Here is a 26,435-nt window from a genome sequence, read left to right on the forward strand (position 1 = left end):
ATGTTTACCTTCTCACTTAAAAAAAATAATAATGTGTTCCATTCCTCTATTTCTGCTGTACAGTCCCCTTGTCCTGAATGTACATATCTGTTTAATTGACTGTATGTCCGAAACAATATCTATATTTATTTTGTGGTGTACTCGCTTTAGTCTATATCTATATATTCAACAGACCTATACTTTGACTACTTATACGTAGCTTTGTGCAATATGTATATTATTTACATTCAACAGACCTATATTTTGTCTATTTATACATAGCTTTGTGCAATATGTATATTGTTTATATCCAACAGACCTATATTTTGACTAATTATATGTAGCTTTGTGCAATATGTATATTGTCTACATTCAACAGACCTATATTTTGACTACTTATATGTAGATATGTGCAATACGTCTGGCATATATGTATACAGCTTGACCTTGTGCTCATCTCATATTGCAACGAAAAACTTCAATAAACAAAGTTTTGAAAAAAATAAAATAAAAAAGATAGCAGCAACGACACAACTACTTAATGCAAAATAAACATAATTCAGAAAAAAAACATTAAAAGTAATGTGATTTTATGTTTAGTAAAATTATTATTAAGGTGAAATGTGAGTTTTAAATAATAATTATTATTATAATAATCTCACTCTGACTGTTACACATATACTGGCTGTGAATTGAATAACTGACTGGGCAGTGACTGGTTGCCATAGTAACTTAAGACTCTGTGGCAGATCCACTAGGTGGCATATGTGTAGAAGCGTGTCTAAGTGTGAGGGAAACAGCATTTTTCTATTATAACAATTCTGTGTTGTCATTAACTTACCAGTGACTTAAAATGTTACTTCAAATACAGCCTGTGCAAATAACCCCTATATTTCCATTTTCATTAACTGCAATATATTCCCATAAATTACCATGGAAAGTGTCCACCCAAAATGTTGAAACCCTAGTAAAAGCCTGTTAACATTAGGAAGTCTATTTGTGGTCTGATAATGTGGTGGATCATCACACATAAAGGTAAAAGTGTGACTACAAACCATCCTGACCTGTAAATATGACAGTAACATACTGTACATCTGACCAGCCACTCCCAGGAAACAGTACAGTACCTGACATAAACCTCCACACACTAACGATGCAGCTTAATCATATGGGGGGGCTGTGTGCGTCGCAGCGGGCAACATTACAGTAAATGCCATTATATTTGAAAATGGCCTTTAACACGGATCATCAATACAGCTTAACATCACACGCGAACGGTTACGCCCATTTTAAATGCATTAGCGTTGAAGCAACGCATCACTCAAAGTAATGGACCTTCTCTCGGTCAGCCAACCCCCCCCCCCCCCCCCCCCCGCCCTCCCAAATAAGTGCATTAGACTCCATTGAAAGCGCTCAGCCTCGTGTGGTGTAAGTGCAGTTGTTTTCCCACGGCGCCGCTACTCATCAGTGTCCCCCTGTCCTCCTCCAATCATCTGGCCTATGAGAGGCAGCAGAGCACAACTCTCTGCATCACCGCTTGTTAGAAAGGTCAAGCGGTGCACTAATAGCGTCTAATGCTAATCACCTCCTGGGGGATAACAATCCGCATTAGGAAATATGGATGGCCGCCATTTTTATGGACTTAGGTTTTATGTGATTGTGTGTGTGTCCTATCCACCCTGTCCCGGGGGACCCTGAGGGGCCGTTGGATCAAGGAGCCGTCGCCTGGTTTTGTCAGTGATATATGAACCCGGACTGAGGCCCCAGCAGCACAATAAACATTAGAAGCAACCCAACAAACACCGTCATAAACACAGCGGTGCGAGACGCTCCTCCTCGAGTGCAGCAGCTGTAACCCTTTCACCACCAAGCAGAATTGAAAACGCTTCAGTGGGGCGTGTGTTTACATTCCGCTAGGCGTTTGTAGAAGAGTCCCGATCCGATGCTGAAAAATGAAAAGTCTAGCGTAGAGTAGTAGGAGTGCATACACTCAAGTGTACAAAATATGAATTACATTTTTATTAAATTGAATATTAAAGGAACATTATGGGAAATGAGCTTACTGTCCTCTCCAGAGAAGGACATAGATACCAATTTCAGTAGAAAGCTATCCGGCTGCAAGCTAACTTAGCTTAGCACAAATGAATGGAAGCTAGGGATGTCCGATATTATCGGCCGACCGATATTATCGGCCGATATCGGCAGTAAAATGTGATATCGGAAAATATCGGTATCGGTTTAAAAAAAAAGAAAAACAATAACAATATTTGTTATATATATATCCAGTGAAATTATTAGTTACCTGAAATTATTCCGTTTTTTGGGGGGGGGGAAACCCTGCATATATCGGTATCGGTTGATATCGGTATCGGAAATTAAGAGTTGCACAATATCGGAATATCGGTATCGGTAAAAAAGCCAATATCGAGCATCCCTAATGGAAGCAGATACGGATCCGCTCCCCTCATGACTAAAGTGGATTTAATAAGTCAGATCAATAAACTAGTATAGCTTCCACCTGGACACATCCGATTAGTCCATGTCCACTCAGCATATCCGGTAACTCACATGAGATCCGGCCTGTATCGATGGATGAGGGCACACAGGGCCAGTCCACTCTTCCAGGACATGGTGAGGTCTGTTACGCCCACATTCCTGTACCCCTCCGTCTGTCTCTGGCACCAGTTCAGCAGCTTACTGGATCGAGCTATGGATTCTGGGTACAGGTCAAGAGCGAGAACGTCAGTGACTTGACATGACACAAGTTCGGTTTCAACCCGGCCTGGGAACCAGATCTCCGGCCTATAGTAGAGCTATGTTGTTATGTTTAGAGATCAAGTCAAGTCAAGTCAAGAGTTTTATTTGTCACGGCATACAAGTATACAATGAAATGCGGGTGGTCTTGCCCGCAACGATGTGCAATACAGTAGTGCAACATATAATAGAATCCAATAAAACAACATTGTGCAATAAACAGGTAACATAGTGGGGCATCTCGGTATTTGTACATAGTTATTTACAGGGCATGAAGGACATGCTAGGTCCTTTGGTAGTGCAATACACTGTTACTGTTGCTATACTATTTTTAAAGTGACCATTCCTTTGTGGCCATAAGTGTGGGCGTGTGCCGCATGAGTGTGTGCTTGCTCATGTTAAAGTGGCTGCTAGTGTGCGAGCGTGTACAGCGTGCGTGTCGTGTGTGTGCTCATGTGTGCTTGTGTGTGGAGAGTTCAGTGTTCAAGGCTCTGATGGCCTGGGGGAAGAAGCTGAGCCGAAGCCTCTCTGTCCTAGTAGCTGGTGTTCGCAGGCGTCTGCCTGACCTCAGCAGCCTGAACAGGCTGTTATTGGGGTGATGAGGGTCTTTCATGGGACCATATATCAAAAGTCAATAAATCAATACCTTTCTCTGCTCCGCGATACTTATCGCCTGAAAAGAGGTGACGATAAGTATCACGGAGCTGGGACTTTTACAGTTTGTACAGCAGAGGGCATGATCATTATTTTGTATGCAATATCGTCTCTGGTAACGTCCCAATGTCAACTCCGGTCAGCAGGCAGATGTCAAACGCCTTGATGATGCTGAGATGGAGAAACTCTCCGTCTGCAGTGAAATGATCAGTGTGGTACCACTTCAGCTTTCCCGCGAAAGCAAGGGCATAGGTTTGGTTTAAAAATTTTGTGTGGGGGGGGGGGGGGGGGGGGGGGGGGAGACGACACACACTTTAACCCTTTCACTACCACACTACATACGGTTAACCTTTCACTACCACACTACAGACGGTTAACCGTATGTAGTGTGGTAGTGAAAGGGTTAACATTCTGCAGTGTGGTTGTGAAAGGGTTAACGCTTTGGTAGTGTGGTAGTGAAAGGGTTAGTGTTGGGGTCGACCCCCTTTCGAAATGAACAGAGACTTAATTTCCTGCATGCTGGTGTACTTCTATGCACCCATTTGTACCTTTATGGCTAAATGTAAATGTAATGTGTATCGATATAAGTGTATCGCCCCCATCCCTAGTTGTGGTAAATATGAGCATAAATCCAATTATATCCTAAGAGAGCGGTATTCATCTCTTGCTAGGCCGCGGCGTGGCTTCCAATCAGGCCAGGCTGAACACGGTGCAAATCATCAGCATCACGCCAGCCGGTTGCCCCACACTCATCATCCATGTTAGTCCCAGATCTACGAGAACACCGGCTTGTGAGTTTGTAGGTAAATGTCGTCTTGTAAAATTAATGCAAGTGAGAGGTTAGGAGGGGAGGTAAGAGTTCTGTTAGAGGTGACCTGTTCATGAATGTTTTGAACGATGCCAGTGAGAATACAATAGGAATATTTATACAACGGCATGCAAATTTCTCGATTCTGATTGGCCATTTACACGTCTTTATTGGCAACAATCCACGGTCCTGGGCTCAGGACCCGCCCACAACCGAATCACATATCACTCCCCGCTCACTCCGGGAGAAAACAAGATCGCGGACAACAAATGGTTATGTTGAAAGCACCATAACGACTAAATATGAAGCGATTCTGTCAAGGGGAATGTGTTAGTCCTTTAAACAATGTTGGATGATGTAATTGATGGGTCTTGAGTCAATCTAGAACAAAAGAAAAATCGCGGATTGATTGATTAATTGATTGATTTAAATTTCTTCCTTCCTACTTTCTACTGACTGCAGCGTTCTCTCTCACACTGTCCGACGCTGGCGTACCCACAAACACATACACACACATACACACACACACACACACACCACGCACGCACACACACACACACACTGTGACACACACACACACACACACACACACACGCACACACACACACACACTCCTGTCTGCAACAGCGGGGGAGTCAGAGTGAGAGAGAAGCAGCGCTGTTTTAAGTGAGCATGGTCTATTGAATTGATTGATTGGTTGATTGCTAATTTTATTACTGTACCCCTGGTTTCCAACTGGTTAAGTTTAGGCTAAAAGAAATAAATAAAAAAATAGGGGCGAAGAAAACGTTTTTTTCCTATAGGAGCAAAGAAAACGTTTTAATTTGTTTTACCTACTTTATATAGAAGCATCTAAGAATGAAGTTCTATGGAAAGTAGGTCTGCATTCCCTTAACAATTGTGTGTATTGAGCCGTACTGTATTGTACCCATTCTGCATCTGGTAATAAAATTTTCAATCAATCATTCCAATAATACACAGTTGGATGTGTTAGTTGGTTGGATGCACTTCAAGCTGCTTCCACATGAGGCAACTTCTCTCAATCATTCCAATAATACACAGTTGGATTGTGTTAGTTTGGTTGGATGCACTTCAAGCTGCTTCCACATGGAGGCAACTTGTCTTTTTTGTAGTTGTGGGAACTACTTTTTCTGGCGGATGGTTTTTTCAATAAATCTTCGATTAATGTGCGTTATTGTATAGAAATAAGGTTGGATGAATCTGGCAGTTGTATAAAAGCTTTACACACACTCTGTAGTAGTGATTTGTGACCAATAAACCATGCCTAGGGGGGGTCTAAACGACCACCCCTAGGCATGGTTTATTGGTCACAAACCACTCCTGCGCGTGATGTAATGCTTAAATAAATGACTGAGTTAGTGCACACAAATGAAAGAAAATCCCATCACAATCCGCCATTCCTCCATTCATATAGTCCTTGAAAGGTGCGCAATCAATACGAATTTATTTTGTACATATTCTCACACACATCCAAAAAATTCACACATTCATTTAGTTTGATAGTTAGTAAATGGTAGTTTGAATATGGCCACCAGTGATGTCATTGGGGACATTGAATCCTTGTGTTGTGTTAATTACAGCACCATGAAATGTATGTAGAATAGCAATTCCTTGTCTTATAGGGACTGCTATCTTATCATTTAATTGAGCTGTAATTACTCAACACAAGGATTCAATGTCCCCGATGACATCACTCATTTACTCTCAATAACGGCAACGCTAAATGAATGGTGTGCACAACTGTTTTTGGACGTGTGTGAGATTATGTGCAAAAATAAATCGGCATTATTTTTGGGTGTAGTGCCCCTTTAAATAAGTACATGTCAGTTACTGATTTTAGCTGTTAAAAAAATAAAAACATTTGAAACCCATGAGAAAAGGAGCGCCATGCATTTGGGCTTCATTTTACCTCTCAACTGCTTGTCAAGAAGCAGGTAATTTTCTAGAGTGGAAATAGTTCATTATTAATTCAGGAATAAAGTCCTAATATTTCATAAAAATTACAACATTACAGAGTAGCTAACAGCACTTTAACCCATTGTCCTTACTGTATATACATTGTGAAAAAGATGACAGTTTAGTATTTAAATATTACTAACCATTTCGGGCCAGCTTGGGTGTCGAGGAGTTGATCACATTCTCCATTTCAATACGCATCTCCCTGGGCTCCCCCGTGTCGATAAGGTGCCGCACCTGCAATGTATAGTACAAATACATTATGTGTTTTGAGATGAAGATTTTATACAAGCTATAAACAATGAATAATGTAACGATGTTGGCGTTTCGGACAGTGAAAACATATTACATGTGTAATTTTACGGCAGCCAGACAGACATATTTGAAAACTGACAAAAATGGGCTTCTTTTACATAAACAGAACCAACTTCCCTATGCTTAGTAGAAAAGGGATTTTTTTTTATTAACCACTTTTTCTCCTTATTTTTCTATTTTTCTCCCATCCCAATTTCGCCTCGCCAATTCTCCCTTCAATTCTCCCCTCCCCCGTCTCGAACGCTGCTAGACTGTGCCTCCCACTGGTCGGCTGCAGTGAGGACCAAGCCTTGCATCACGTGTCCCCTCCGGTACACGAGGAGGCAGCTGTCGCATCTTTTCACCTGAACGAGGAATCCCCACCCACCGGCTTTCCCACCCCTAACACTGCCAATTGTGTTAGTATGAACAACCAGCCAAGCCGGTAGCAACGCAGAGAGCTGGGCTCGAACCCAGCATCTCCTGCGTTAGTGGCGAACGCCTTGCCCACTGCGCCACTTAGCCGCCCTTAGAAAAGGGATTATTGAATATGTTTTCCTATCAGTGTTGGATTATGGGATGTAATTTATAAAAATGCTGCTCCTTCCACTCTTAAACCCCTGGACACGGTCTATCATTCTGTCCTGATTTATTACTGGTGATAGCTATGTTACTCACCACTCTACTCTGTCCTCTATGATAAGGTGGATTGGGCTTCCCTGGCAGAGAGGCATAATGACCATTGGTACTGTATTTGTTTATCTATAAGGCCATTATCAGAAAGCTACCACCTTATATTGTAATGATGCTAGATTGGAACTTTGGACCCATCTTACCCACTCATATGACTCGCTCATGCTTAAGGTCCCCTGAGCATAAGTCTGAACTTAGAAAGTCAGCCTTTTGTTTTAGTGCACCAACTTCTTGGAATGACCTTCAGCGTCAATTGAAAATTGGTTCTATGCTGACTTGATCTTAAACCTCCAGGTTTTTGTTTGTATCTGTGTTTTGCTTGTATTTTATTGTTTTGATTATGTTTTAGTAAATCATACTAACCTGGTTAGGTCTCAGGACGTTAAGGCTGATGTTGTACTAACCTGGTTAGGTCTCAGGAAGTTAAGGCTGATGTTGTACTAACCTGGTTAGATCTCAGGAAGTTAAGGCTGATGTTGTACTAACCTGGTTAGGTCTCAGGACGTTAAGGCTGATGTTGTACTAACCTGGTTAGGTCTCAGGACGTTAAGGCTGATGTTGTACTAACCTGGTTAGGTCTCAGGAAGTTAAGGCTGATGTTGTACTAACCTGGTTAGGTCTCAGGAAGTTAAGGCTGATGTTGTACTAACCTGGTTAGGTCTCAGGAAGTTAAGGCTGATGTTGTACTAACCTGGTTAGGTCTCAGGACGTTAAGGCTGATGTTGTACTAACCTGGTTAGGTCTCAGGAAGTTAAGGCTGATGTTGTACTAACCTGGTTAGGTCTCAGGACGTTAAGGCTGATGTTGTACTAACCTGGTTAGGTCTCAGGAAGTTAAGGCTGATGTTGTACTAACCTGGTTAGGTCTCAGGAAGTTAAGGCTGATGTTGGGGTAACGGGTGGTGGGATCCACACTGTAGTGACTGAAGTTCTTACTGACGTTCTCTGGTGTCGTCTGGGGCAGCAGACGGTATATACTCTCCCTGAAGTAAATAGAAACAAATTATTAATATATTAACAACATTATCACACCGGCGACGTACAGATCTCACTTGATCACTGAGGATGCAGATTCTGAGCAGTAGACATTAAGTACCGGCTGATACTGAAGTACCCATTGAATCCTTTTACTTTGTAGTGAACTATATATACACTGCACACATTTGTTTAGGGTTATTGGATTTCAGTACTCTCATATACGGTACCAAAAATGGTGAAAAGTAATTTATTAAGTGTTGCCCTTAACCCATTCTCTGCCGGAGCTTATATCCATCGCCGTTTGATCTCTGCCAGCGCTATTTGTCTATGGAGATGTTCACCTTCTTTGCAGGGCTATAACTTTTTTTAATTGTATTGCTAAATTGACATTACTATGGCCCATTCAACATCAATTATCTATCGTTCAGGATGTAGGAACGTTTTACTTTTTCATTCACACATTCATACAAAAAATGCCGTCTAGAGCAGACCTGGGCATTGTACGGCCCGCGGGCCGGATCCGGCCCGCGGGATGATTCTGACGGCCCGCGAAAGATTACATGATAATAAAAAAAATAAAAAAAAAATAAAAAAAATATTTTTTATTTAATATTTTTTTTTTTTTTTTTTTTTTTTTTTTTTACTTTTTTTTTTTTTCATGTCAACGTTCACAACGCACAGTACTACGCTTAGGAGACATGCTCAGAAGATGTTGGTTCTCTTTGGATCCACCTACATACAGTATGTGAAACAGACATTCCTCAGTCATGACGTTTACCAAGTCCAGGTACAGATCCTCTCTCACTGATGAACATCTGGCAGCTGTGCTTCGCATATCCACCTCAGACATGCAACCTGACTTTGATGGACTTGTTTAAAGCTCAACAGAGACTGGATTTCTCACACTGAATGAAAAAAAAGAACTGAAGAACACTAAAAATGTGGAAATATAACAAGTGAAATGGGACACTTGATCTTTTTTTTTCTTTTTTTTGCACAGTTCTGAAAACATTAAATGTTTAATATAGGCATGTAAAGTAAAAAAGGCTACAAAACTGGGACACTTTTCTTTACACAGTTCAGTGACATGTCTTGTTTATTTTTGCTATAAGATGATGTGATGTCTTTAGAAAGCTAAGAAAATCCTTGTTTCAATAGTATATGAAACTCAAAATGCCCTTTGTTATTAATGTTTCACATTTTGTTTATCATTTTGGAAATAAATTCTATTTGAATAAATGATATTTTTGAAAGCTAACCTCACCTTTTAATTGCCAAATAATAACATACACTCTTACCAGGGGTCAAAACAATGCCATTTACTGCTTTTTATATAGAAATAAAATTTATATTATGCATAATTGAGTTTGGAATTTTGGCCCGGCCCCCCAACATATTTTCAGTTGCTCATTCGGCCCCCCGGGAAAAATAATTGCCCACCCCTGGTCTAGAGTATAAATATGTTTTTATCGTTTTCTGCATTATTTCCTAGAACGTGAGATATAGACATAAATGCATATATTAGATTATCAAATGCCGTTTGACACCGATGAACGTTATATAAAAAATGTCAACTGCACATGGTCCTAGACGTTATGACTTATCATCTGCGGGTGAACGGAGGGGGGGGGGGGGGGGGGGGTTGCTTATAATTCCGTGGCCGACGTTAAATCATTTATGTAGTATGGGTGATATATTGATCAGAGCAGTTTGTATGGATAATAATAAACAAACAGGCTGAAAGTAACGTCAGCCTCCTCTTACCGTTGGGCGATCACACTGGCGCAAACAGATCCCAGTTATGTGATGTTGATCGAGGTGATCCAGTTCCGGTTTGTATAATACACGTCCAAATCATGTTGTTTATTGAATTATGGCAACGGATCGATATCCATGGTGTCTGGATTGAGTCCCGGGAGCAATAACGAGTGGCCGGACGGAATAGGGGACGGACCAAGCACGTCCGGCCACTTCCGGTTTGGCAACTCATCGATCGGCCACGAGGTGGCGGTATTGAAGCGTTGCAGAGTTGAGCGGAGTCCTACAGCACCAGCCAAGACTTCGTGAGTGAAATGTGAATGCCATGACGAAAATATGAAATATTGATCTCAAAGACGCCTTACGGCATGGCGGAGAATGACGCGTTAACACGTCATCGGCGGAGAATGGGTTAAGTAGAATACTTATTGTACTTGGGGGAGACAATGGCATTAAAACAATGGTATTGAATGAGAAACCATGTGTATAGATGGAGTAACTATGATATAAGAGGGAGTTACCGTGGTAACCGGCCTGAAAGGCACATGAGAGCCGGTACAGAACAGTCACATTCCATGCAGCCCTTATGAGAGCCTCTTATCCCATTAGCTGCACAGCCAAAGGTGGAGCTGCCTGACATCTAATACAGCAACCTTTCCTTGTAAAGCACTACATGTGTGTGTGTGTGTGTGTGTGTGTGTGTGTGTGTGTGTGTGTGTGTGTGTGTGTGTGTGTGTGTGTGTCACAAGACTATGAGTGTGAGTGAGACTTAAAGGTGTGTGTGTGTGTGTGTGTGTGAGTGTAGGTGTGTGTGTGTGTAGGTGTGTGTGTAGGTGTGTGTGTAGGTGTGTGTGTGTGTGTGTGTGTGTGTGTGTGTGTGTGTGTGTGTGTGTGTGTGTGTGTGTGTGTGTGTGTGTGTGTGTGCACAATACGTGTGAGAGTGAGGGAGTGGAAGAAAGAAAGTGAAAGGGTGTGAGTGGGTGAGTGAGGGTGTCCCAGTGTGTGTGTGTGTGTGTGTGTGTGTGTGTGTGTGTGTGTGTGTGTGTGTGTGTGTGTGTGTGTATTATGGGTGTGTACAAACACAAGCGGGCATGTGACAAGCGGGTGAGGAGCAGAGGCGTTTCTGTGTGTGTGTGTGAGAGAGAGAGAGAGAGAGAGAGAGAGAGAGAGAGAGAGAGAGAGAGAGAGAGAGAGAGAGATCGTGTGTGTGTGTTTGTCATCAGTGTTTCCAGTCCCTCACCTCTCTGCCAACACCTCCAGAGGGGTGTTTCCCTGAGCCCAGCTCCGCACCATCCAGCCAGAGTCTATGGCTGCCATGAAGCCCCTGGCGATGCCTGTACCCATGGGCCAGAAGGGCTGGAGAGAGACACGCCAACCAGTCAACATCCACATTTAGTCACAGATGAGTCACAAGACTAACATCGCAGAGGAAGAGTGGGAACTTATAAAATATATATTTTACATGAAGTGCAAGATGGAGCATTGTACGTGTGCATTATAAGAGTATTATTAAATGTGGATGCCGTATTTTATTATCACATCAGAAAATGACATGCATTTAAAGTGGCACTTCACCAAAAGACAATGCTGATTTGTTTTTTGCACATAATCTCACACACATCCACAAAGCACACATTAATTTAGTTATAATGAGTTATTGAGAATAAACACGTTTGAATATGGCCACCAGTGATGTCATCTGGGACATTGAATCCCTGTGTTGTATAAATTACAGCTCAATGAAATGAGCAGTCCGTATAAAACAAGTTATTGCAATTTTTTACATCATTCATCAACCATCATCGTCATTGAGCTGTAATTAACACAACACAAGGATTCAATGTCCCCAATGTCATTACTGGTGGCCATATTCAAATGTGTTTATTCTCAATAACTCATTATAACTAAAGGAATGTGTGCTTTGTGGATGTGTGTGAGATTATGTGCAAAAAACAAATCAGCATTGTCTTTTGGTGAAGTGCCACTTTAAATGCATGTCATTTTCTGATGTGATAATAAAATACCGCATCCACATTTAATAATACTCTTATAATGCACACGTACAATGTTCCATCTTGCGCTTCATGTAAAATATATATATATATTTTTTAAATGCATCTAATCCAGAAGACGTCCATAACCTACGTAAGGTGTAAATGGCTGCATTAAAATGGCTGCATTTATATAGTGCTTTTATCCAAAGCGCTTTACAATTAGTTCCTCACATTTCACCCATTCACTCACACATTCATACACAGACAGCAGAGGCAACCATGCAAGGTGGTGACCTGCTCATCGGGAGCAATTAGGGGTTAAGTGTCTTGCTCAAGGACACTTCCGACACAATGCCCGGGAGGAGCGGGAATCGAACAAGGAACCTCCGGATTACCAGACGACTCCTCTACCTCCTGAGCCACTGTCGGTGTGAATGGCACTCACCTCCAGCAGACTGTCTCCCACCAGCGCCACCAGCAGCTTGTGTCCATGGCGTTGGCGCACCAGCGCCGCGTTCTCCGAGGCGTACATGCAGGTGAAGTCGAACATGGCCACGTCCGGCTGGCCGTAGTGGTTGATGGCGAAGTCCAGCGAGGGCAGCTGGCGGAGGGTGGAGAAGTCTGCCGCCTCGCAGGCGTAGGACAGCAGGGCCACCTGGTCCACGTTGGCCCTGGAGAGCAGCATCTCTGTGTCTGCATAATCCTGGAAGAGTGAGAGGGAGAGAGAGAGAGAGAGAGATGGGAGAGGGAGGGAGAGAGAGATGGGAGAGGGAGAGACAGTGAGAGAAGAAAAGAGAGAGAGAGAGAGAGAGAGAGAGAGAGAGAGAGAGAGAGAGAGAGAGAGAGAGAGAGAGAGAGAGAGAGAGAGAGAGAAAGAGCACTGTTTTACATTTTGTGTCGTTCACATTTTGTGCTCTAGAAATGAGAATCTCTAGAATCTCTAGAATCTCACTGCGGCATGGTCATGCTGGACCTACAAAAGGCCTTTGACACTGTCAATCACACCATTCTGATTGACAAGCTAAAAGCAATTGGTTTTGATAGTCTGTGAGCTGGATACAATCCTACCTAGAGGGGAGAGAACAGATGGTGGAGCTAAACGGTACCATATCCCCCCCCTCCCAGTGAGCTGTGGTGTTCCACAAGGAAGCATACTAGGACCACTAATGTTCCTAATTTATGCAAATGACATGTCGTCAGCTTGTGACTGCAACTTGTTCCCGTTTGCGGACGACTCAGCCCGCTGGTCTCTGACAAGAACAAGTTACAGGTTGAAAAAACCCTCAGCTCAGAACTAGGCAAAATCTGCATATGGCTCGCCGATAACAAACTATCATTACACATGGGCAAAACAGAGTCCATTCTCTTCGGGTCAAATAACAAACTCAGCAAGGCCGACGGCTTCTCAGTTACAGTGGGTGACAATATTGTCACAAGGAAAGATGAAATTACCTACCTGGGTTCCATCCTAGAGGCTAATCTTTCCTGTGACAAAATGGCATCCAATGTAATAAAAAAAAGTCAACCAACGAACTAGATTCTTGTACCGGATCTCCTCTCTGGTAAACCCTCTGGAATACCCTGAAGACTCTGGCAGGAGCACTCATTCAAGGGTACTACGACTATGCTTGCACCTCATGGTACCAAAGCACCTCAAAGGCACTAAAAACCAAATTACAAACATCTCAAAACAAACTAGTCAGACTACTGCTTTACCCGACTCCTAGAACCCACCTCACCCCTGCCCACTTTGACAACCTAGGATGGCTTAGTGTAGACGACAGAGTACAGCAACTTGCAATGGGCCTGGTCTACAAGATACACTACACGACCAAGGTACCCATGTACATGTCAAAATACTTCCCAAAGGTCAGTGAATACCACAATCACAACACCAGAGGGAGCTCCACAAATCATGTTAAACCCAGATTCGGCTCAAATAAGGGACTAAACACGTTTCGCAATTATGCCACATCAATGTGGAACGCCCTACCCAAAGCTGTAAAGGAATGTGAATCACTACCCACTTTCAAAAACACTCTCAAAGAACACCTACGGGAGACTGCAATTCGAAACTGGCCCCTACAAATGTCCTAACCCAGTTGTACAGTAAATGACCAAGTATGGCTTTGTCAGTATTCCAATGTACAATGTACAGTGTCTCCCACCCACCCCCCCAAGGGAGCTGGGTTGTCGTGCGGAGGGACATATAGTGATGGTTCTCATGACAAGAGACAAGATGCTCGTGTGGTAGACAGAGTCCAGAATCAAACCACCGCGGAACATGAAAAGAGGAGAGATGCTGAAAGACATAGAAAGGAAAATGTGAGAAAAGACACTGGAAGAAACGCTTCAAACCAACAGTCTGAGGCAGTGGAGACACCAGTATCGAAGACGCCTAACAGTTACAGGATGAACCCGACCGTGTTTTTCTCAAATCTCAGTGTGCTTTAAACGTGACATGGTTCCTTGATTTTCCCTCCGCCCGGCGCCCTGTGCCAGGATTACTGGCTGGTGAGAGTAAGTGCGAGAAAGAGAGGAGAGTCTGGTAGGAAGGAAGGGGGGGGGGGGAAAGAGAGAGAGAGAGGAGGGGGGGTGGAAGGTTGTTGTTCCGTGATTCATGGTGTTGACTGCAGAACTGTGTGGATTTGCCACCCGTCTGCCAACCCTGCCAAGTACCAATCCTGCCACACCTCCTCCTCCTCTTCCTCCTCTTCATTCCCCTCCTTCCACCCCATTCCCAATGGTCGGAGAAAGTCATTTCCATTGCTATAAAATTACCTGTCTAGAACACCGTCCAGAAGCACACAAACAAGTGAAATGTGCCTTTCATCGACGTGTACAACCACTTAACTCGCTACTCTTGTGGAGGAAAACCAGCAGAGAGAGAGAGAGCCGGGATGAAACGGAGCAGAATGTTTACAGTGCGGTCCTCGCTCTCGACCCCCTCGGCTAACCTCCTCCTCACCTCGCCTCACCTCGTCTCCCTCTCAGCGGACCTCATTAGTGTATAGCCAGGCCCAGCATGAAAACAAAGAGGACGTCGACCCCCCCCCCCGCCCGCCCCCACCACCCCTGACCCTTTATCTGCCGTAACCTATTTTTTTATTTAAATTTTTTTTAATCCTCTCTTTCTCCGATTTTTCTGTTTTTCTCCCCGTCCCAATTTAGTCGTTGAGCCAATTCCCCCCCTCCCCTACCTGGTTGTTGTGCGCATGTTCTCCTACCGGTCGGTACAAGGGAATCCTGAAGTGATCCGCGTGTTTTCCTCCAACACACGCGGCGACAGCCAGTGACTCTTTTTTCACCTGGCAGCGAGGACTCTCATTGGTGAAGTGTAACGTGTGGGAGGTCACGCTGCCTTCCTCAAGCCCTGCCTCCGCTGAGCAGGCGCCCAGACCTGACCTGTAGGCGTCGCTATCCACAACGACAGTTTACCACCCACGACTTGCCCTCCCCCTAACCCAGCCAAACGAGTTAGTATGACTGACTCCGGGAGTCGAGACCGCAGCCTCTTGCATTGGTGACGAGCGCAATCTCCGCTACGCCACCTGACCGCCTGCCGTAACCTATTTTTATTTAACTTATCTTTATCTAACCTATCTTCATTTAACCTATCTTTATTTAAGATGTGTTTTTCAAGGGCGGCCGGGTCACGAAGGCAGCGGTGTGCGTCTGCTTCACGCAAGGCTATAAGAGTTTACATAAAAAGGTACAGCAACGAAACATCAACAGTGTGCGTTGAACGTGAAGTTGAGTTGCATGCTGCTAATCCTGGTAGGAAATGAGACTACCCTTCACACCTTGAGTGTTGACACAGAAAAAAAACATTCTGAAGCTGTGCCAATCCCCCCCCAAAAAATCCTTAATCCAATTAAGGAAGAGCGACGAATCCACTGCTTGTTTTAATAAAACGGCGATTGGGAACATACGCACTGCACAAACATAATCCGCTACACTGTCCTGTTTGGACATAAAAGCCCCAAATCTGAGGCGCTGAGAGAGAGTTCCTGAAGCTTTTCTCCTGCTTCCTGTGGAAAGCAGCCAGTCAGAGGAAACTAGCGCGTGTTATGAGAACACAAACTCTCATTAAGTGTGGTTGACTTGGCAGTTTGTTCCCACATACTGCTGGCTTGGTCTGCCCATTAGGCTGACGTTCTGACACTAGGCAGAGATGGAGAGAGACTGAGTATGTGTTTGTTTGCGTGTGCTTTGTGTGGATGTGTGTGTGTGGGAGGGGGGCTTGTATTCCTACCGTTGTCAAGATCTAATGTCCCCACAAGCGATGAAAACAAGATTATATTTGTCGTTGCGGGGGCTCACAAGGTAAACAAGCTATTTTAGGTTTAGAGGTTATGGTTAACACTTTGAGTGCCATGGGTCCGGTGCCCCGGAACCCCGTTGCGTGCCACCACCCACTTCAATGACAGAGCTCTCATATTTGCGAATGCATAAACTATATCTTAAATTATGGCTATGTGTCTAATATGGCCGTCACTTATCGATGACTTGTTTGCAGTCAACATTGTCGAAACGGAGTTTTTTTTAATCGGTTCATTTCCGTTTTATACCATTTTGAAAACCCCCTTTTTTTTTTAAAGTTCCAGAAGAAAATAAAGATTCTGTGATAAACGCCCTTTATTGGAATACACAAAACACGTTGTCATTTTTCGGCCTATTTATGAATCGTTTTCAAATAAACGCTAGATTATCGATAGTATATGTGTACTTATGCACGCTATAGAAGTGGGCTGAAAAATCGATTATCTTATTTCCTGATCGCACACACACAGACACACACATATGGCACACGCTGATATATAGGTGAAAATAGCTCTGATTATCCCAAGACTGGTAAAATAGATTCCTTACCTCAGATCAGATGTTCTCCAAAAAGATTATTCCAATTCCTGATCGCCATTCCAAATATCGATCGCATTTATTGATCCAACGCTGGGTACTGGAAACACGCATTCTCCGCTGTTCTGGTGGTGGGCGATAACTTGGATCGTCTCCGGTTACTTGTCTGACAAGTAAAATGTGGAAGCAGGACTTTTTTTTCTCCATGCGTTTCATTCAATCCAATCCAAAGGGGTGCAGTACCATCCGGAGAGACGATAGGGGGCGGTATTTTCACTGTTCGAGTTCAGATTCCCACTGGTAATGTGAGGCTAGATTGATGAAAAATGAATGGAAATCGATAATAAAAAAAAACGAGAAAAAGACGAGATCTCTCGTCGCTGGCACTCAACGGTTGGCATGAGCTAACGAGAAATCTCGTTGCTGGCACTCAAAGTGTTAAGGTCAGGGTTAGGTTAAGGTGTGTAGTCGTTAGGTAGCCTAATGAAGTCTATGCTATGGCCCCACAACACGTGAAAACATGGCTGCGTCAGTCAGTGAGAGTGAGAGATGGATGGAATCTGTCACTCTTTCTCCATCTGTTATCTTGTTTAATGTACTGGTAAACAGTTGTGCACATGGACACACACACACACACACACACACACACACACACACACACGGGCTGGGCGATATGACGATATTATATAAATATCGGGTACGGTTCATTAACGATACACTTTTTAAACGTATCGTGGATATCGTGATGTTTTGCCCTTGCGTTAGAGGATTGTGTCGTGTCAATCTGGTCCACACGTTCAAACTTTGAAAAAGTTTCAGTCAAGCGACCTGCACAACCCTGCCCCCACACACACGCGCTACTGCAACAATGTTACTTATGATTAACAAAGGCATTCGTTTTGTGGCATTAACGTTATATAGTTACACGTTCAATAACATCAGCATATTTACCCGACCATAGCTAGCATTGTTGGTCATTCATATCTCAGTTCCTTCCTTTGCTCAGAGAGCCCGTACTGAATTGTACCCATTCTGCAATCTGTTAATACAGTTTTCAGACAAATGTATAGAAAAGCTTTTATTATAATATTTGTTGCAGTAAAATCATGATGCCTCGTTTGGTACTCCTGCGGAGCGCTGGTAGTGGGTGGCGGGGAGCTAACGTTATTAGCTCCGGTAGGTTTGTTATTGATACACTTGTGTAGATCAATGGCGGACTTCCCGGAAGTAAAAAAAACGAATAAGCGATTGCCGATTGGTGGTAAGAACAGCAGAGGTGGGTGCAAGCGGTGTGACTTAATTGGCAGAATCGACTGTCAATCAAAATAGTTCTGTTGCAGTCTACCATGCATTGCTTTGGTTGAGAGAGATAGTGCTCTCTTATTAAAACTCATAAACAAGTCTTGAGCAAGACAAGTTAGTCTGTTAGGTTATGAAAGCCAGTGAGTATTGTATGACTCAGACTTCCGCAATAATCATGACTCATGAGCATTATAAAATAAAAACACACATGGCATGGTGGAATACCATAAACATATTTCTTGATGTTTCCTTTTTTTAAGTAAGTAAAGAGGCCTATGTTCATATGGGTGAGCACAATTTGTAACACAAAACGAGAGAGGTGTAGCCTATTTATTTATTTAATATTTTATTTATTCATTTTATTATTATTATTTTATTTGTTGCCATGCCTAATATAATAAAGTCAAGCATAGGGCTAAAACATTTTCATAAACAATAATATAATTGTTTGTTATATGGTTATAATAAAAGCTTTTCTATACATTTGTCTGATTGATTGATTGAAAACTTTATTAACAGATTGCAGAATGGGTACAATACAGTACAGCTCAATACAACAACAGTGGACTGGAGGATGAAGACCAGAAAAAGACTTTCGGCTTTTTTACATAAGGGTCCTCCATTTTCAATTCATCAAAACATTTAGAGACATACAAATATACAGTTTCATAAAGAAAATTATTGTTTGGGGAAAAAAGGAAAAACATTGTGTTGTGTATCGTGTATCGCCGAAAGGTCAGAAAATATCATGATATCATATTTAGGCCATATCGCCCAGCCATAACACACACACAGCGCCATGTTTTCATCGTGAGGACATTCCATAGACTTCTGTAAATCCTTGCCCTAACTTAACCCCAACCTTAATCAAACCCTAACCATAACCCCCAACCCTAAAATAGCTCCTTTTCTGTGGACGGGGCGAAAGAAATCTCGTTTCCATCACTTGGGGGGGGGGGGGGGCATTTGGTAGGGTAACAAAGGTAGGAAAAGAAGACCACACTAGGGCTGTCTTAAATACTTCGAAGCTTCGTTCGATGGCACAAGCTTCGAACATTAAAAAGAAAATCGAAGGGGAGCTCCAGTAGCTCACCGCGTACCTCGAACGCTATTTCGGCGTCGGGGACAACCGTGCGCGTCACGGATCTGGGGTACACGAGTTCGACTCCCGGACTCGCCGTATTTTCTCAGAGTGTCTTTCCCCCGATCTATACCCCATTCAACCTGTCTCTGTCGGTCATACTTGACCAGAAAAAGCGATAAACGCTAAAAGAAACCAGCTGACTGGTCAAAGTTATAAAAAAAAAAAAAAAAAAAAAAAAAATGTGGAAGTTGCCCTTCTTAAAAATGCATGAACATTCACTGATAATTGGTCTGTAGTGGAGTCTACAAGGTTTACATTGCCGGACCATGTAGAATCCGGACCTTGTAGACTGACATAATTCTGTGCATAGTTTAGTCTACACAGGCCATATTTCAAATAATCAAAATCTTACTTCATTCATCTTAAACATTCTTGATTTGGGGGATTGGTAGTTCCCATGAAATCTGAAGTTGTTCAAACGACAACAGCGATCCACCTTGAATTAAATCACACAGCCGAGTGAAACCTTGTTGGCTCAGTCACGAAAGGGGCTACTTAATTAATTAATCCAACCCACTTTATTTATAGAGCACATTTAAAAACAACAAAGTTTATGAAAGTGCTGTACAAGTCCCACAACATAAGATAAAAAAAAAAAATCGAAGCTCGGCCCCGAAGCTTCGATTGCCAAAAAAAGCTTCGAAGGTCAGCCCTAGACCACACACACACACATATATACAAACACGGGGCTCCGGTCAAGTCTTTGATCAACTCACATGCAGGATGACTCCTTTCTCCAGCAGGCTCTGTTTCTTGGCAGTCATGACAAAGTAGTGCGTGTCGTCCTTGTAGTAGACAATGTTTTCCAGGTCAACTCCTGAGACGACCAATAGAAAGAAGGTATTGTTATATATTCACGTCCGACACCCAAACCCCTTCCCCTGTCCCCTACGGCTGATTGATACTGACCCGCGGTGAATGTCATCACTGGACGACCACAACAGCAGCCATTACACGACCCAGGGCACAAAAGCTAAAAGCCCAGAGACAGCGCCTCGTCAGCAGGCCTGGCGTCAGATTTGCAGCATCAAAGCAGTTTAATTGGGACATTTTCAGCATTGAGAGGACAACGCATTGTTGTATTCACATTTTCGCTATAGAAAACCCACAGATGGTGGCACTAGTTGGAGATCTAACTAAATCTTGAGATATCAGGATGGCACACATACAGAAAATGTGCTTCTTCAGAGGTTGTTTGTCTATACTTATTTGAGAGCCTTTTTTGTTGCTGAATGGAACGTTCTGGCAAAATGTTGGAAAAGGGGCTATATATGGCATCCAAAAGCATTAACCCATTCAGTGCCAACCATGAGATTAGTCGGGTTAACTCGCCATGCGTTGAGTGCCAAGACCCGAGAAAACTCATCCATCCATCCAGCCTGACGTTATCATTGGGAATGGGTCTGAGCTCGAAAGGGGGGAAATACCGCCGCCTATCGTCTCCCGGATGGTATTGCACATCATTGGATTGGATTGGATGGGACTGTGCATCAGAAAAAAACTCCGGCCCCGGGGTTTCCCTTCTCGGGCAAGCAGTAGCTGTTACCACATTCACTAGGGAGGCTGGGAGCAGTGTCGATTATGTGTTTTGGACTATAACGTTGGATCAATAAACGTGATCAATATTTGGAATGGCGATCAGGAATTGGATTAATCTTTTTGCAGAACATCTGATGTGAAGTAAGGACTCTATTTTACCAGTATTGGGTTAATCAGATGTTTTTTTTCTCCGCCATCACAGCGTTTGTGTGTGTGTGTGCGTAACGTTAGCGCTGACCACAGCATGGATACCGTAAAAACTCTAATAGAGGAGGGACCTCCAATAAAGGAGGGGCCTCTTACAATGGCCGGGGGTTTGATGCATTTAGACAAACACAGGCCGGTCTCTAATATAAGGTCGCAAAAAAAGTTTTTTTTTTATTTTTCGTGCCGTGATATAGAATGAGATAAACTCTTGCCAATGGAAATCAAGTGCTGCCTCCCGCTACACTGACTACCGTACATTAACGTTTCCCTCTGGTTAGCTTTAGCGCTAGCTAACGTTGTCATAATATCTAGATCTGTGGTGTCAGCTGGATGACGTTGACTTCGTTTGCAAACGTTAACGTTCGCTATCTATATGGCGTTGGCAGACGAGGCTGGCGTTGTCCAGTTGACACATTACAGATCATGATGCTATGATAGCGTCAGCTAAAGCTATTCCCTGCATGTCAACAACTCGATTCGACTGAGGAAGTCGAGAAGGTACCACACGCTAAACTGTCCTCGGACCCCACAACCTAGTATAGACAGTTCCAACTTCAGTGTGTGAATTACGTTAATCCCACAAATACTCAACTGCACTCAATATTTAAATACCAATGCTAGTCTAAATAAATGTAGACAGACAATGTACGTATTAAAAAATATATATATAATAATAATAATAATAATAATAATAATAATAATAATAATAATAATAATAATAATAATAATAATAATAATAATAATGCAATAAAAGTCTGAAAATGAAGGGATTATGTCCATGAGTGTAATTTTTTTAAATTAAGGCCTGCCTCTTATATAAGCCTCTCTCTAATAAAGGCCTGGTGCTCTTTGCAGCTGAGGTAAATAGAAGACCCGTCCTACAGTATATTTGAGGATTTACGGTAATCGATTTTTCAGCCTGCTTCTCTAGCGTGCATAAGTACACATATACTATCGATAATCTAGAGTTTATTTGAAAACTATTCATAAATCAGCCGAAAAATGACAACGTGTTTTGTGTATTCCACTAAAGAGCTATTATCGCGGACTTTCTCTGGAATCACTAGACATCTCCAAAACTATACTTGTATTCCAAACGGTATAAAACGGAAATGTACCAATGAAAAAACTATCCGTTTTGTACATGTTGACTGCAAGCAAGTCATTGATAAGCGACGGGTGTATTAGACCCATAGCCATAATTTAAGATATAGTTTAAGCTTTCGCAAATGTCCCCGTCCTGCCATTGACTTCAGTGCTGGCACGCTAGCCCTAATATGGTCATAAGGGCGTGGCTCTGAATGAGTTCAAGGGTATTCAAATGGTTCTATGCAGCACCAAAAAGAGGTTCCCTTGAGTATGATTAGAGTCAAAGAGTGTATAAAGCTAAAACAAACCGCTACCGTCGACCTATTGTTATGTCGAGTCAAGTCAAATGTATTTGTATGACCCCATATCCCAATACATGTCTCAACAGGCTTTACAAGCCCACAGTGGAACGACGCCCCCCGACGAGAAACTATGGGTGTTGTGACACGTACAGTAGATGTTGCTATTCTAACAAGCACAGCACAACTCATACGGGAGCTGCGACTGACCCGTCTCTTTTCGTAGGCCCGTTGAGATATGCATTGATGTTGCTATTCTTTTTTCTTTTTTAACTTTATTTATTAAAGTTTTTATGGCAATACAAAATTAGCAGTAGGTCAAACTGACACATTGCACATATCTACATATAAGTAGTCAAAATATAAGTCTATTGAACATAGACTACAGCGAATAAACCACAATAAAAAATAAATATATATATATCATTTGTTCGGACATATAGCCAATTGGACAGATATTGATTGTATACTAAAAACAAGGATTGTACAGAAGACAGAAATTAAAAAAATAAAATATTTAATGAGAAGGTAAACATCGGGTTACACCTCACCACATATGTAGACAGATTAACCCAGCCAGATAATACTAGGTTAAACGTGAGTATTGCTTATGGGGCTCAATTGAACCGTTCCCCAAAGAAACAACCCCATGTTGTATCAAATCTAGCTGTTGAACCCCTTATGACACCCCTTATTTTCTCCATCTTAAACTGTTAAGCTGTAGCCCTATTTTCAGAAATGTTGCCTAAAGGTACATGCCCAAGTAAATGGAAGATTGCTCCACTTCTACAAGGTCAATGTGCTTGGTATCTAGGGACATCTATGGACATCAGTGAATGTATTCCCAGTGTCAGAAATATTGTGTCTGTTACTAGGCTTGAGTAAAATGTGATGAAACAAAGGAGAATATAAATTATGATATTTTTTTTGCATCTTTGCCGGTGAATAACACCATGTTACAATTGTGCAACCACCGAGCTCGCTCACTGAGCTCATTCACCACCTTCTTGAGATCAATTGTACAAAAAATCTAAGCAAATTAATGAAGGGAAGCTGATTAAACAGAAGGATTTGTAGATACAGTAATAAATTATAATCCCTTTGAATTATACATTCAAAACTTACCTTGAACTTGACCTTATTATGGCCAAAGCATACATCTATGGATAGGGAAAAAGCTCCTCTTTCCAATGACGGTCTTAAATCTGGATTTAGTTATTTCCTCACGGTTTTACAATAATAGAGATACATTTACATTTAGTAATTTAGCTGATGGTTTTATCCAAAGCGACTTACAAGTTCTGTATGACAAGTCATCAGGAAGGGCACAATTCTCAGATGAGTAACAATGTTCATCAAAGTGTTGAGTGCTACAGTGTAGGTTAGTTTATTAGGACAAGTGCATGACAGTAGATATTGCAGATATATTTAGATATTAAAAAAAAATTAAGATAGAATTAAAAGAAATTCGATAAATTCTTATTTTCGGTAAATCTTAAAAACATCGGTGAACAAACGTAGTGCTGAAAATATACACTTTGACTGCTGTTTTGATAGGGTTAAGGTATTTACTCTTGGCTACATTAGAAAAAGAAACAACATTTTAAAATTAATACGGTCTGTATTGATCGATTTATGACAAAACAGCAATTGGGGGACCCTAAGGCTTAAGAGGTTTTGAGATGTGCAGAATATCCGAGCCACATAGAGTGAGATGGAGGATGTTGCTATTCTAACAAGCAGCACAGCACAACTCATACTGACCCGTCTCTTCCCGCAGGTCCTGGAAGAACTTCTGGTTGAAGATGAACGCCACTCCGCTGATCTCCTCCACCTTGGCCTCCGCTGTGGTGTTCCTGTTGATGAAGTTGGCCGTGATGGCGATGGCCAGCTTCCCCCGAAACTCCTTACGCCTGAACCCTGGGAGAGAGAGGGGGGCGGGGGGCAAGGAAAACACATAAGGAACGGGAATTACAAGCCCCGGGAGAGGCCGCAGCTCCGTTTGTAGACTCGTGAAGTTGCGCGACTCGTGTGTGTTCAAGTCAATGACACGGAAAGTCATCAATTCATGTTTATCATTTCCCCCTGTTCTGCCGATGCGGGTTTAGAAGGATCCTGTGTCGGTTCTTACAGGCGACTCGACAGCAGGACCGCAAGGGGGGGAGAAAAGTCAACACGGAAAGCACACATCCGGTAATCCTCAGGCGCCGCTGGCCGGAGAACACGGCAGTGAATCACTAAAACACAAGGTCTGCTGCACTGCTTTTCTGTTCCCACTACGGCTGGGGATCGTTTGAAAATGTTCAATACCGGTGCCAAATACAGATACCTGGGATTCAATACTGATACCAAAATGATTTATTTCAATTGATTGATTGATTGATTGAAAATTTTATTAACAGATTGCAGAATGGGTACAGTACAGTACAGCTCAATACATACAATTGTTAAGGGGATGCAGACCAGAGAAAGACTTTCGTCTTGTTTACATCAGGGTCCCCCAATACCTTACTTTGCCGAGTTATGTGCTGTGTGAGCCAATCGTAGGCTTTTAGTGATGCACCGATGTGAAAATTGTGGCCGATACCGATATTAATATTGCTGTTCTGGCCGATACCGATATTTACCGATGTCGATATCTCTGTATAGAAAACACTTTTTTATGATAATCAAATAAAGAGCTATTTTCCAAAACGCATAATTTTTTTACTTTTGTAACTTATTTTCAGAAATTACTGATATTTTTGAAACTATTTAAGGCCAAAACATGTAAAAAGATTATTTTTTTTTTTTTTTTTAATATCGGCCCTATCTTGATATCGGACCGATACCGATGTGTAAAAAAACGGCCATATCGGCCGATATTATATCGGCGGCCGATATATCGTGCATCACTATAGGCTTCGTTACATTTTGAATGATTTTGGATTGTGGTTGAACAGAATAAATGTTGGAACAAACATGCGTATTGGCTCACTGACACCAATGAGATTAACTACTTAGGTATAGACATTTGGTATCGAATGAGACAGTGTCATTAGATACCAAATTTCGGTACCACAGCCTATTTTTCAGCATGAGATACGAGGCATTCTGCAAAATACTCTGATTTGATTTGAAATACAAACAATATAAAACAAAAACAAGTCATTAATCTCTAGCAAAAAGAAAAGAAAAAGAGAAAAGAAAAGAGAACAGAATTAAATGTACATGTTCGAAAAGGAGCACGCTGAAAATGCTCTGTTGACCACACTGTCGAGCTGTCCGGCTGTGTGGACATAGTGTTGGCCTGTTATCCCGCTACACAGTCAGGACTCATAAGATCATATAGACTAGAGTGAGCCCTCCCTGTCTACACAATATAGCCAAAGTGTTCCCACTGCGACCATGCCATTAGAGGCCAATTATGAAAATGTCCACCTGTTTTCTATGCAGAAGACAATACTGCTTCTTCCTCATTTGGAGATCCAGGGGTGGTTTTGGACACTGACCTTTCTGCATTACTGCCACAAAGAGTGATTGGGTTCAGTAACCTCATTACAGAATAAACCAGAGCCTCTGGGTGGAGGTATACGGCACATGAGAGAACAGTCAATCCCCCCGAGTCCGACACATGTTGAAGAAGAAAGTCGTCCGCCCCGCATGGGAATCGCGCCATGAGAAAAACGTGCTAACTCTATGCATCAAAACCCCTAAGCCCTTTGCCAACTGAGGAAAGCGGATAAAAGGAAGCAGGACGCAGACAGGATGTGACCCGGAGGTCGGAAGCACCGGGACCACCAGTCACTACATGTGAACCGTGTCACAGATACATCAAAGGGGATCCGAGGTGAAGACGACCACCGATCCTTGCCGGTCACACGGTATCACATTTTAGTATCGACCTTTTTCTCACGCGCCTCTTCAATATCACACTCACGTCGATGTAGAACACAACATAGCGCCCGGTGCACCTAACCACAGCCAGATGTACGACGACGACACACAAACAAGCTGTACGCGTTTGGTTAATGGCTACCCCAGAGGGAGCGCACTTCCCTTTATTGATGTAACAGAGTGGAGGGAGGAGAGAGAGAGAGAGAGAGAGAGAGAGAGAGAGAGAGGAGA

At 42.6% G+C, this 26,435-nt stretch overlaps 1 protein-coding gene across 1 annotated transcript in view; it reads right to left on the minus strand.

Moving 5' to 3' along the window:
* mical3a (microtubule associated monooxygenase, calponin and LIM domain containing 3a) overlaps positions 1-26,435 on the minus strand; it is a 228,196-nt gene that overhangs the window by 86,192 nt on the left and 115,569 nt on the right. The window contains 7 exon segments of the mRNA XM_084335409.1: positions 2,548-2,695; positions 6,316-6,409; positions 8,015-8,141; positions 11,135-11,250; positions 12,334-12,591; positions 19,911-20,011; positions 24,093-24,248. Coding sequence (XP_084191535.1) covers positions 2,548-2,695; positions 6,316-6,409; positions 8,015-8,141; positions 11,135-11,250; positions 12,334-12,591; positions 19,911-20,011; positions 24,093-24,248 — 1,000 coding nt within the window.

This window comes from Notolepis coatsorum (genome assembly GCF_963971535.1).
Source record: "Notolepis coatsorum genome assembly, chromosome: 18".
Taxonomy (NCBI): domain Eukaryota; kingdom Metazoa; phylum Chordata; class Actinopteri; order Aulopiformes; family Paralepididae; genus Notolepis; species Notolepis coatsorum.